The 13113-nt window shown below is 27.7% G+C and overlaps 1 protein-coding gene across 1 annotated transcript; it reads left to right on the forward strand.

Annotated features, from left to right (window-relative positions):
* Positions 1-55: 55 nt before the first annotated feature.
* On the forward strand, positions 56-9942 carry LOC107438745 (thymidine kinase, cytosolic). Its single transcript, XM_016051097.3, has 7 exons — positions 56-275; positions 358-389; positions 1795-1908; positions 4380-4473; positions 4554-4643; positions 5478-5597; positions 9654-9942. The coding sequence occupies exons 1-7, from the start codon at positions 216-218 to the stop codon at positions 9786-9788; spliced, it is 645 nt and encodes a 214-aa protein (XP_015906583.1). The 5' UTR covers positions 56-215; the 3' UTR covers positions 9789-9942.
* The last annotated feature ends 3171 nt before the right edge of the window (positions 9943-13113 follow it).

Raw genomic sequence — 13113 nt, forward strand, 5'->3', positions numbered from 1 at the left:
ATTTTTATCAAATAAAATAGTTCTTGCCAATGATTATTGTTAACCTGTCAATCTCTTGGCAACGGAATTTGGCGCAATTTATTGTTTAAACTGAAGTCGGTAATCGATAATAATATGCTGTGAATTTCTATTTCTTAGCTGAATATTAGCCTATATATAAATTTTTACTTTATTTTATTAGTTGTTCACAAATTTTGTCTATTTTTAATATAATAATGTTAGTTAATAAAGATAAAACATCTGTTGGTTCAACTCAATCAAAGGGTCAAATTCAGGTATATGTAACGACTTGTGCTGTCTAATGCATTTTGTATTTTATTAATAATTAAATATCTTAAAATTGTTTGTGGCTTTCAGGTAATATTCGGGCCAATGTTCTCTGGGAAAACGTAAGTTCAGATTATGTTTCTACTGCTTTCTAAGTTAAAGCTTTGTAAAACCGTAGCAGCATTTTTCATTATTTCACAAATTTTTAATACTGATATTGCATTCAAAATTCATTCGCAGATTAATGAAGATTATCTTCAATTATAAATTTAAATAACTGACTTTCTCACTAAGAGATTTTTACATATCTTAGAGCCGAGCTTATGACTTTGATTTTTTGGCATAAATTTTGATTTGATGCCATACTTTAGTTAACTTTATCGATTTCTTCATTTGCCAATTTTTGAAGGTGTAGTGCTAGAACACTGAAATGATATATTTCCGTATCGTGGCTTGTCGCGCTTACTACAATCGCCAAGGTTAAGAAAAAACATGTAGATGTTTGCCCATGGGTGGTTACAAGTCATACATTTCAAGAGTTGCTCCCTTTCTGTGATATTTTTTTTATTTCCTCGCAACTGCCCCGAAGTTGCCAAGACTTGGCGATTATTCTGCTTCAGATTACGATACGTAAATCTCCCCATGATACAACCAGTTGGAATCTTGTTTTAAAGTTGAATTTTTTTCTTTAATTTTGGTATTTCAGGAAATCCTGTTCTGTTTAACTTTTAGTGTAACATTTTGGGAAGTTTTCTGTATCATAATCATATCAAAATAATCACCAAATCTTGGCAGTGGTTTGCGAGAAACTAAAAACATTACAGAAGGAAACCAACTCCAAGGGTATAACTTGTAGTCAACTCTAGACAAACATCTACCTTTTTTTAGAAAAATTTACTAGATTAAAATCTATTTGTCATCTTGGCAATTGTAGTTGGCAAGGCAAAGCACGCTACAGAAATATCCCCAACATTTTCATTTATACTGATTTAACACAAATATAACTTTATTGCGAACAAAAACGAACACATAAGTACTTTCTCATAAATGATTTATGAGAAATTATTTAAATTTTTTTTTTTAAGCAAATGCATGTCTGTCATGTAATTTGAATATGTAGATGGCAAATATTAATGCACTTTTTCTAAATGTACTGAAAACATTTTTATATATGCTGGGTTTTGTATTTTATATGATAAATCTAAATTGCACTTAGTTTGTTATAAAAAAATTGTTTTTACAGAAATTTAAATTTAATTGTTGAGTTTTCATGTTTATATAAATTTTTTTATTAACTAGAGGGATGTTGTGTTAATTTATGAATTAATGAGGCGCACTTTTATTACTGCTTAAATATTAATTTGTTTAGTTATGATGCATTTTATACTTCAGAAACCTTGATAGGTAGTACTACTTAATAATGAAATAGGCACCTTCACAGAATATCATTGCTTTAAATTTTTATTAAATATGCAATTCCACTGGTATATATTATATATTTTTCAATAAATAATTTCATATTTTTAGGACAGAATTAATTCGGCGGTTGAGACGTTATCAAATTGCAAAGCATAAATGCTTAATTGTGAAATACGCTAATGATGTTCGCTATGATGCTGTAAGCATAGCAACACATGATAGGTAAGATGTGTTAATTTCATCTTTTTACCACAATTGTTTTAATAGATAATAATTGTTTTTCAAAGATCCGTTCTTGTGAAAGGGTGATTATTATATTTTATTTTTTAATAGTGATCATAATTTTTTAATAATGACTATGTTTAATAAATATAATATATTAAATATTAGTAATTAAATTTGTATATAACTTATGTACCTCTCCAGATAAGTGTATCTTTTGTTTCTTAATTTAAGTTAAAACCAAATTCTGTTGCGTATGCAGCATCCTTAACTTGCTCTTTAGTATTTTATTTTGCAACATTTGATTGAACTTTTTGCAATGTGTTGTGCATCAACATAGCTTTTTATAGAATCAATAAAATGTCACTTCTAAAATTTGTTCTTTCTATAAACCATTGTCCGATTTTTAATGAAAATCTTAGGATTTTGACAAAGTTAAGATCCAAACTATGAAACATATTCTCCACTGTTGTGCACATGAGGGCAAATTGGTTTAGAATCTGAAAGTAATAAGGAGGTGGCTTTTTCTACAGTAGCCTGACAAGCTGTAATCCAGTTAAATGCTATTAGGGATAAAGCATCTGTCCTCCTAACAGCAGGAAATATAGTAATTCAACTAATTACATGCTCTGATAGTGATAACCTAAGAATAAAGCAAACTTTAAACTGTAAAACAATTTGACATAGCATTCTGTGAATGTGCCAATTTTTCTGGATGTATTTGTCCAATATTTCTGTCTCAAGTGCAGAAAAATTCCTATTTTCATACATCAGTTTCTTTTTTATTGGAAAGGTTAAAGGGTTGGTTGTATCGGGTCAATTAATTTGCCTGTAACAAAAGGTGTGGTTGAAAGGGCTGAATGTTCATGCAAGAGGCTTATACCAGAGTTTTCCCCATCTTATTCAAATGATAGCCTACTTTTTACTGATGTTGACAATGAAGGAGGTGTTAAGAACAAAGCTAAAAACAATTTTATTAAGAATTATTCATTCATTAAACCCCGTAAACCTAAGCTAGATTTGACTGAAACTGTTATTGCTCAGAGATGTAAGTGCTGTTGCCCATTAGCTGTGCCTCATGCAGCTTTAAATGATGAAATTATTTCTTCTGGGCAATCCAAAGACATGACATCTGCTTTGACTGTGGACAAAAATAAAATAAAGTATGCGAAACTTTAAGTTGCTCAGAACTTAAAACTATGCTCGATGAAAGATTATCCAAAGACTGGCAGAAAAGAGCAAATTACTTAGATGCTGCACCTAACTCTCAATACACTCTGTCCCCTGGCTGTGCGTATAATGAAACAATTATTTATGAGTATATATTATGCGATAACTAAAAGGGAAATTCAATGAAGTTTGTAACAGAACATTTACTACAAGCATTGCAGACCAGTTGAGCAAAAATCTGCATTTATTGATAATGAGTTTGTGCTGAATTATCAGTTGAAGAGAAAGTATTTTTGTACCATCAAGAGTGTAAAAAAAAAATTTGACTTAAAAGTATATTTTCATTAAAAGTAACATTTCCCAACTCAAATATATGATTGTTTTAATCTAATTAAAATAATTACAATTTTGATGTTTTTATTTGGAATTTGAGGCTATATTTCTCACAAAAGGTATTATTTAATTGGTAAAAAAAATTATATTTGTTTTGTAAGTTACATTTCTCTTTGAAAAACTAAGCACCCTATTGTGCACACCAATTCCAGTGTTCTCCTTAAGGGTTTTCAAAAGGATGGCCTACCCTTACACTGAAATAAATAAACTTTCCTTGCCCTTTTTGTAAAAATGTCCTTTTATTATCTAATTTGTGTTCATGTTGTGTATTTACTAGGTGTGCAGAATATGTCTGATTGTGTAGGCAAGGTTAAGGGAATAGTTTTGGACTAATTTAAAAAAAAAAAATACCAAAGATTTTTATGATAAAAATAAATTGCTTCACAAAATTTCTCTCTGTGCGAGTGGGAAAAAATGGAATAGAAAACTATTCCCCCTTTAAAAAAATCTGATTAGAAAAAAACAATAATATTTTGTATTATGTTAAGCGGGAAAAAAATATTTATTGTTATGTTAAACGAAAGAGAATGTTTTATATTATCATTTTTTTTTCTTTGTTGAAAAAAAATTGAACAATATACAAACTTAACTTTTAAAAATATTTTAAAAAAGCTACTTTTAAAAAAAAGGATATGTGTTTATATATATGTTTATAAATGTATTTTTATTCATTTTTTATAGTAAAGTTTGTATATTGTTTTTTGTATTTTCTCCCAAAATTATTCATATTACGTTTTGGGAGAAATTTTAAATCCAGAAAACTATGTTGAAGGAAATATTAGGCTCTGAGAATTTTTTGCACTCCTGGTGTTTAGTATTTACAATGCTGACTTAAAATTGGCTAAAAAGTAATTGGTGAAAATCTGCAAACCTTTTCTGACTATTTTTATTTGGGTCACTTTTTTTAGGCAATGCTTATCAGCAATTTCTGCAACAACTTTAACAGACTTAGAAAACATTGCATCCAATTATAGTGTAATTGGAATTGATGAAGGACAATTTGTAAGTAGATTTTATATTAAAATTTTTCTTTGCTATATTTTTTAAGGTTTTGCAAAGTATTCTAATCAAAAAAATTTTAGTTTCCAGATACTGTTCAATTTGCTGAAAAAATGGCAAATAATGGAAAAGTTGTTATAGTGGCTGCATTAGATGGTACATTTCAAAGAAAAGTAAATAGAGCTTTGAAATTATAATAAATTATATAGTAAATAATGATTTGATTGTAAGATTTTCATTGATGTTTGTCCATTTATGATGTTTGAAATTTTCTGCCATGGTATGATTTGAAAATGCTAATTTGTCTCTTTAATAATGGACAAAATGTAGACACAATATCTTCACTAACCAAAAAAAAATTTAAGCTTCTCTTACAATTATTTATTTTAATCAAGTTTAGCCTCTTTATTTTTTTATTATTTTAAAGAAAAATTGCTATTGATCCATTCCCATTATTTCATGATCTCCTTCCCAGAGTGATCCAACATAGTTGTGTTATTTTAAGTTAAAAAATTAGCTTAAATCCTGATTATTTCTTTAGTCAATTTCCATCCATTTGTATAAAATAAGCTCGTTTTTCACTATAATTTAGTTTTACTTTTCTACTATAAAGTTACTCTTAGAAAATAAATATTAATATAAAATTATGTTGCTTTATAATTTGTTTGTAAGTTAGGAATTTAAAATTAAAACTATATTACATGCTAAAAATTTTTCTCCTAATTAAGTTTTTTTTAAATCAATTTTCCAGCATTTTATTTATTTTGACATTCTATTATTTCATTTATATTTTGAAATAAGTTCAAGTTTTGATTTCGATGTGTCAAACTTCATTAGTTATTAAAATAACTTCTCTTATGATATTTCTTGTTAATTCTTAATTAAACTTAACTATCCGATTATTGAGAAATTTTTACCTCTGTTAGACTTGCCTCTTTGATTACAGTAGTTCCCTTAGTGTTTATTTTTTTAATTTTGTTTTTATATATTTTTAAATTTACCTTTAGGAATTTGGAGACATACTTTTACTGGTACCATTGGCTGAAAGTGTAATTAAGTTAACTGCAGTATGTATGATATGCTTTGAGGAAGCATCATTTACAAAAAGAATTGGAAATGAAACTGAGGTAAATATTGCAACAAATTTGTATTCTCATTTTTGTAGTGACTTTAATATTTAAAATCAGAATTTTTTTTTTCTCCCGTTCATAAAATGTTAAACATTTTTTCTTTTGAAACTTTTTTTCCTAGAAAGAGTCATAAACCTCTCATAGAAGTATTTTGGTTTTATAGAAAACAAATTAAGAAATTATTAAGTAGTAAACTATTTAGTTGAAAGTTTCTTCCACATTGAAAGTATGCTAAAATAATTGCTCTAGAACATGTAAATTATTAGCGTAATTTATATGTTATAATGCAATAAACCTTTCTGTAATTGAAAAAGATTTGATATTTAAATGATCAAGTTCAGTGATTCTGCTAGACTTCAGAAACTGCATGTTTTTAGGACCCAAAGGTATATGATATTTCTTGATCTTTTTTACTTAACATGGGGTTCCTATTTAAAATATTAATTCTTTACCTCTTTATCCAACTATTAACATTCATATTCAGATTTATTTATCTATTAATACAGGGATGAGATTCTTCCGCGGATTCCCGCTTTTTTTTTCTTCAGATTTTTCCCGCTAATTTCCGCTGAAATTTTTTTTGCACAAGTTAAAATGTTTTATGAGGAATTTAATTTTCCGCGGCGGGAAATTATTGAAGTCCCTTTTCCTTCCTCTGAAGTTTCTCTAAAAATCATTTCCTTGGGATAAAACTGGTTGACCTTTACACAGGGATGAGATTTTTTTTGTCTCTCGAATTTCAGCCTTTTCATCAAAAACTCCGATTTTCTAAAAGTTTCGTTTTTTTTAACCCTTTCGAGCCGACTGTCACATATATGTGACAGCAAGAAACGCGCTCACTTCCCGGCCGACACACCCGCGTGTCAGAGAGTTTTCTCGTTCTCCCCCGACCGTCACATATTTGTGCCAGTGTTTCGGAACGTTTTAAAAAATGAAATTTCTTCCAAAAGATGGCATTGTATGTCCTTATGCTTTCAGATACATGTAGATTTGACCTTCTACTCAAGATGAAAGTACATTCACGTGGTTTTTAGGGGAAGGAGAGGAGAGGGGGAATGTTTTATGAGGGCTCTTTAAATTAGCACGTGATATTTATTTACAGTAAGTAAGGGAGTTTTTTTTTATCTCTCGCTACTTTCGATTTTCGGATTAGTTTTTAGTGGATAATTAGATCTTGTAGGCTTGAATTTTTTTTCTTTTTACCGTTAGAATGTCGAAGCGTCGAAAATTTTTAACTGAGCTGGAAATAAAGGAAATTATGCGAAATATTTAAACTTATTAATATTTATATTACATTTAAACAAGAAATAACTTAAGTAAATAAAGTATCCATAGAAATATATATAAAGCATATGTCACTTAAATACTCTACAGAACAATATTAAACAACGCGCTGATATTTCGGTAATTTCATGAAATTAGGCTTAACATCGAAAAACCCTCCGGCCCTGGGGAGACACACGCTAGAGAGACTGCCGGCCTCAGCGGTAAGCGCGCTTTCGCGCTTTGCGTCGCAAAAGGGTTAATAAATATCCCGTTTTTTTTTTTTTTTAAAATTCAGTCATTGAAGTAAAATAATTATATATATTTACGATTTTCAAAGATAAACAGAAAATTCAATCTAAGCCCTAGCTGCTAACCCTTCCGCATTTTTACTTATTTTAGCTATTTTCTCCGATTTCACACACAGAAAATAAGATTTTCTGTATTTTTTATCCGTCGGCTGGATAGCTCGTATTTTCGTAATTCAGACGTCGCTGCTTCTTGCATTCTGGCGTGAAAACAAACAAAAAATAGAGGTGGATTTGCGGTGAAAATATTTATTTGCTCATTCAATTAATCTACTTGTAAATTTTTATTTATTATGTCTAAACAAAAACAATACAAACGAGCCTTTTAGAAATCACAAGTCCAGATCCTGCAAATATCTCGATTTTTATTCACGCGATTTTAATATCAATCATCGATTTTCGTATTTACCTGATTTAAAAGTTGCACATTGCGATTCTTATTTATGCTATTTAAATATCGTATACAGTGGAAAGTCGCGTATCCGGAATCGGCGGGACTTTCCGAAGTCCGGATAATCGATTTTTCCGTATAATAGACCCCCAAAGTAAACAGAGATTAAAATGATCTGAATCTAAGATGCAGAAATTAAATAACATTATTTTTCGGGCAATAATGTTTTAGTATTAGAATGATATCTAATCAATCAAAAACAAAATATTTAAAAAATAATAATTATTGTTATTATAAAAATAAATATAGAAAACTAAAAAAATTTACAGTTATGAAAATATTAATTGCTCTCTCCGCCATTTTGAACTAGAACGTTTCAAGCAAGAAGGGGAAATTCCCGTCATTCATTCATTAAGGTGGGTAGGTGAAGAAGCAAAATTCATTTCCTTCTTACTTGTCATTCAAGTTGAAGGGGGGGAAGTGACAAGTTCTTATTTTCTCTCCTGTCATTGGCTATCAATCAAGCATAAAGGCGTGGCATGCTGATTGGGTTCTCTTTATTTTTTCTTGTGTGACTAAAGGGGATTTCCCCTCCACTTTAACTTTTGCTGTGTTTACCTTTTTTCACAGTACTTCCTTCCCTAACACTTTATCAAAAAGGTTCCAGGAAATGCCTCTTTTACTAGCCAGCTGCACAGGAAAGAAGGGGGGAGGGGACTCAATTGTGCTCTTTTGAAAACAAATCTCCCCCCCCCCTTTCCTGCATTCCAGAGGTAGATCTTCTGTTCTCTTTTCTGTTGATTTATGGGTTTAATGCATAGATCACTAGAAGCTAAAAAAGGAAAAAACCTGTCAAAATACTTTTTTTTTTTTTTTTTTTTAAGAGAGTGGGGAAGATGAAGAAATGTTTGTTTATTTTGATTGTTAAAAAGTGTCCGGGAAATTGACTCTTCCGGAAAAGGGACGTCCGGATATGGGACGTTACACTGTATTATGATTCTTATTTATGACATTTAAAAATCCAATATCGTGTTTTGTATTTATGCATTTTTAAAATCGCGATTTTATTATCAAATCTCGATTTTCGTATTTACCTGATTTAAAAGTTGAACGCTGCGATTCTTATTCAGGCGATTTAAATATTGTACATTGCGATTCTTACTTACGAGATTTAAAAAATCAATATCGCGATTTGTATTATTTTTTTTTTTTTTTTTTGGATTTCCTTTTTTTTTACTTTCTGACTACCCTCATCACTGTTAATAGACAAAGCAAGAAAAGTTATATTTGAACAATTAAAACTTTTAATTAGGACTGATCAAACATCTGCATCTAGAGAAAGTAACAATGTAATTTGATACTCAGATTTATTCTCTCTTCTTCAGGTATTAATAAAGAAGAAAAAGAAATTTACATTGTATATATTTAAAATTTTGGCAAAATAAATCTGCTGGTACGCTTTTCTTCTCCGTGATGGAGAATTTCATTTCTCAGAGAACATTTACTGATTAAAATTAACTTAATTTAACTTGTATTGTTTTAAAAAAAAACTTACAAAATATTTTTTTATAATTAATTATTGATAAAATCAAAGTATGCTTTTAGCTTATTTAGGCTACCGATTTCAATTAATTTAATGTGCAAGGTACTGTTCAAAGCTTGATAGTACATTGCAACGCACTCTTGATCTAATTATAACTGCCCTTTTCTTGTGGGAATATTTTAAGGAAAAGTGTTTTTTGAAATAATCTCTAGATCTGAAAATAGTTTTTATTCACAAGATACAATAATTCATTTGTCCTATCTTAAAACAGGTTATAAAAAATATGCTCTAACAAATTAAGCTTTGCTCTAAAGCAAAGGGCAGATTTTGAACATTTTTTAAAATATGAATTTAAAAATTGTAACAAAACACAGTAAATTGATCAATCCTTAATACTAGAACTAATAACAGTTTGTATAATTTTACTGATATAAGACCTATCACTTTTATTTGTCCATTTTTTCAATTTATTTATTATTTTATTTGCTTTTTTTGAGCAATTAATGTTTTTGTACTATATTTAAGATCTTAAAATTATATTTTTTAAGCTTGAAGTCATTGGCGGTACAGATAAATATATGGCTGTGTGTCGACGTTGCTATACTTCAGACCCAATCCGAAATTCATCGATGCCCTTGTGTGAATCATCTCCCAAGAAACAAAAAGTTGACTGCTGTACTTGAGTTTGCATTTTATAAAGTTCATTTGTTTTTACATTTAATAAACGTGTGTATTGCTCGCTATTCAGCCCGGTCATGAAAAAAAAAAAATCATTAGCATTTTTATATATTTTATTACATATGACTATTATTTTTAATAAAGAAAATGTTTATTATATTTTTGTCAAATCTCTTTGATTGTAGTTTAAAAATATTTCTCTGATTACATAAGCTCATATTTTATTTTTATTAGTGATTTAAATTTTATCACCAAGAATAATGTATTAATGAAATATTGAAGAGGTTGAAGTATTTCATCACACACGAACTACTACTTCACTGCGCATGACAACATTTTTCGTAATGAAAATTACTTGAGGTATGATGATATTGCTTAAAAAAGAGTAAATATTGAATTGCAACAGTCATAAGATCAAGATTATTAGACATCTATTTTTCTCAATTTACTAAGAAAATTGTTAATGATTAAGCCAAAAAACTTTTTCTTTTTTTAAAAATTTAATCATTTATTAGTAGACGTAGTTTGAATCGAGCCTTTTGTAGTCAGTCATTTCACTGTATCAAGGTGGCCACAAAAAAGGTAATTTACAAAAAGCACATTTTGTAAGTTTATATTAATATTCGTAATTTATCTAAAACTGATATCAATTATGTTTAACCACTTCCCAGATTATCCCAAGTTAACTCTGGTAAGTATATATTTACTATCTCTAGAAAACTCGGGTGCAGTAGAATTTGTTAAATCATTTTGTTTTATCTAGTGTTCATGCGGTTTGAATAATAATCTGCTGTGATTAGAAGTTTTGTTTGAATTGTGCGATTGTATATACGATGGTTGCTGAATGTTTTTTACACAAAAAAATATGACGAGCTATTAAGTACCAAGTTTATAGTAAGGCATATTTTTCATTAATTTTTTAAACAAATATTTGATAAAGATGTATTTCGACTATATTTAAAAAAAAAATTGGTCAAATTGCTGTCTAGATTTATAAGAAAAATACGGTATAGCTATTGTTAAGATAAATATAATATAAAGATTTCGAAAAGTTTCATCATTATTTTACGTTGAAATTATAACAAAATCATGAGTAATGTTTTAGAAAGAAAAAACTAAAAGATTTATCAACAAATACATTTATTGCAACATCATAATTTATATAAGCATAGAATAACATAGTAAATATATTGGAATGATCACCGGAATATATGAAAATTATATATTTTTCAAATATAACAGGATATAATAAATATTTCTTTACAGATCACATTATACCCAAATATTGGTTTGATTGTTAGACACAGGCATCAAGAACGCATAGATATAATCAAAAGATACATATAAAGTCAGATCAATAAAATAAGCATTTTCAGGTCTGCATTTTTTTTTTTCAAGAACAGAAATAATAATTTGTAATTTATAAAAAAATAGGTTTTAATTATAAATAAAAAAGTTTCATTGCTAATGAATTCCTTTGCTTTACTTAATTTCTAATAAACATAAAAATTTCATTTTTATAAAAATAAAAAAAAATATTTTCAATGATGAGCAAAATTTTTTATAAAATTTGGCATTTGTATTTTAACCCTTTCACACAGATGGGACACCACTATCCCTTTGATATATTTTAGCATTTTTTAATTATATATATATAAAAAAAAATTTAGATTATCAGAATTATGTATGCACTAAAATTCAAAATCCAAAGCAGGTAGTTTTACAACTTTTTCTTCATTCATATTCAAAAATTTATTAATAACTGATTTTGTAAATTAAGAAATTTTCAATGATCAACAACCGATCTAAAAAACTGCAAATTTGAAAAGTAACTGTTTGGAAGTGAGCCACGTTTGGAAGATTTTAACTTGAGTGCAAAAAAAAAAAAAAAATGCTACTATATTTCAAAACTATACATTATTAAAATGCTTAATATTTCTTCACTTATTTTGACCTAAATTTTAAAAATTCTATGTCAAAGGGTTAAATTATGATCAGACAAAACAAACATGCAAAGTAAATACTTCAAATATACCATAGGAAGACACATTTGGCTGGAAATTTTTTTTACACCTCTATAAAACATGTTATAAGTTGCAAATTTTATCAACAATGCATTGAAGTCAACTTTTATTATAAAAATATATAACTTACAAGATATTCGTCTGTTAATTTTCGTACTTTTCAGAAACATGGAAATTTTTATTAGTACATATATTTAAACTACTTATAAAAAGTTACAATTTTATGTAGGCTTTCTCAATACTTTTATCCTTTTTTCAATAATAAACTAAAAAGTTCATTACTTAATACTAGATTGAAAATGGTGATGATCTATGATTGGCTTTTAAGAAATGTTCATCAAAAGTTTCATATAAAAAAACAAGATGAACAACATTTTTGTACACAATTTGTTAACGTGTTGGTAAATAAATGAAATACTTTATAAAAGTTATAGAAAATAATATAATTGATAAATAATAATTATGGAATTGGTTAATTAACAGATTTAGTTATTAATTACTGAAGTTACCTTTTTTTAATACTTGCGGAAGAGATTTGAGCGTTTTTTTTTTATGAATAGCATTGTCTTCATAGAGCACAAGCATTTAAATATAAACATTTTTATAACTGAGACAACCAAGACTTTTTTTGAGAATTATTCATTATACAAATTAATGTTTCAATTTATAAATAAGCAAAAAAAAAAAAATTTAAGTTTCAGAAGAAAATAGTAAGATTAATGATGTCAATTTAAAGTGCATATAACTTAAGCATTGATAAACTATATGGAAAACAGTATAATTGTTCTATCATATAACCAGAAAATTACTAATCAAATCTTTTAATAGAATAATTAAATTTTCTTTATAAATATTTTGATTTAAGATAGTAATAAAAAACCTTTGTAGGTTATTTTAATTTTGAAGGGGATAACAATTTTTATAATATGTTTGAGAGAAAGGCAATTTTTTTATCACAATTCCTAAGGTTCGATAGATCTCATGTTTTCAGCCCCAAATTAGCAAACTGAGAAATTCTTAACCAAAAATAAATTGATACTACTAAATTTTTTTAATCTTTTATGTTTTCATTCTATCTTAAACAGTTTTATAAGCTTTAAAGCATACTGGTTATGCTGGCAACATCCTTTTTATAATAGTTTAAAACAAATAAGGTTAAGTTTAGAAGAATAAATTTTTTTTAGAAAATACATCTAATTTACTCCTAAATAAAAAGAATCAAATTTTTATTCTATAAAAAAATTATTTGAACAATAAAGTAACTGTATTGTAATATTTTCAACATATTGCTTTTCTTTGTTTCATA

Source organism: Parasteatoda tepidariorum, chromosome 3 (genome assembly GCF_982258835.1).
Source record: "Parasteatoda tepidariorum strain Cologne lab strain chromosome 3, Ptep-v5.0, whole genome shotgun sequence".
NCBI classification, from domain to species: domain Eukaryota; kingdom Metazoa; phylum Arthropoda; class Arachnida; order Araneae; family Theridiidae; genus Parasteatoda; species Parasteatoda tepidariorum.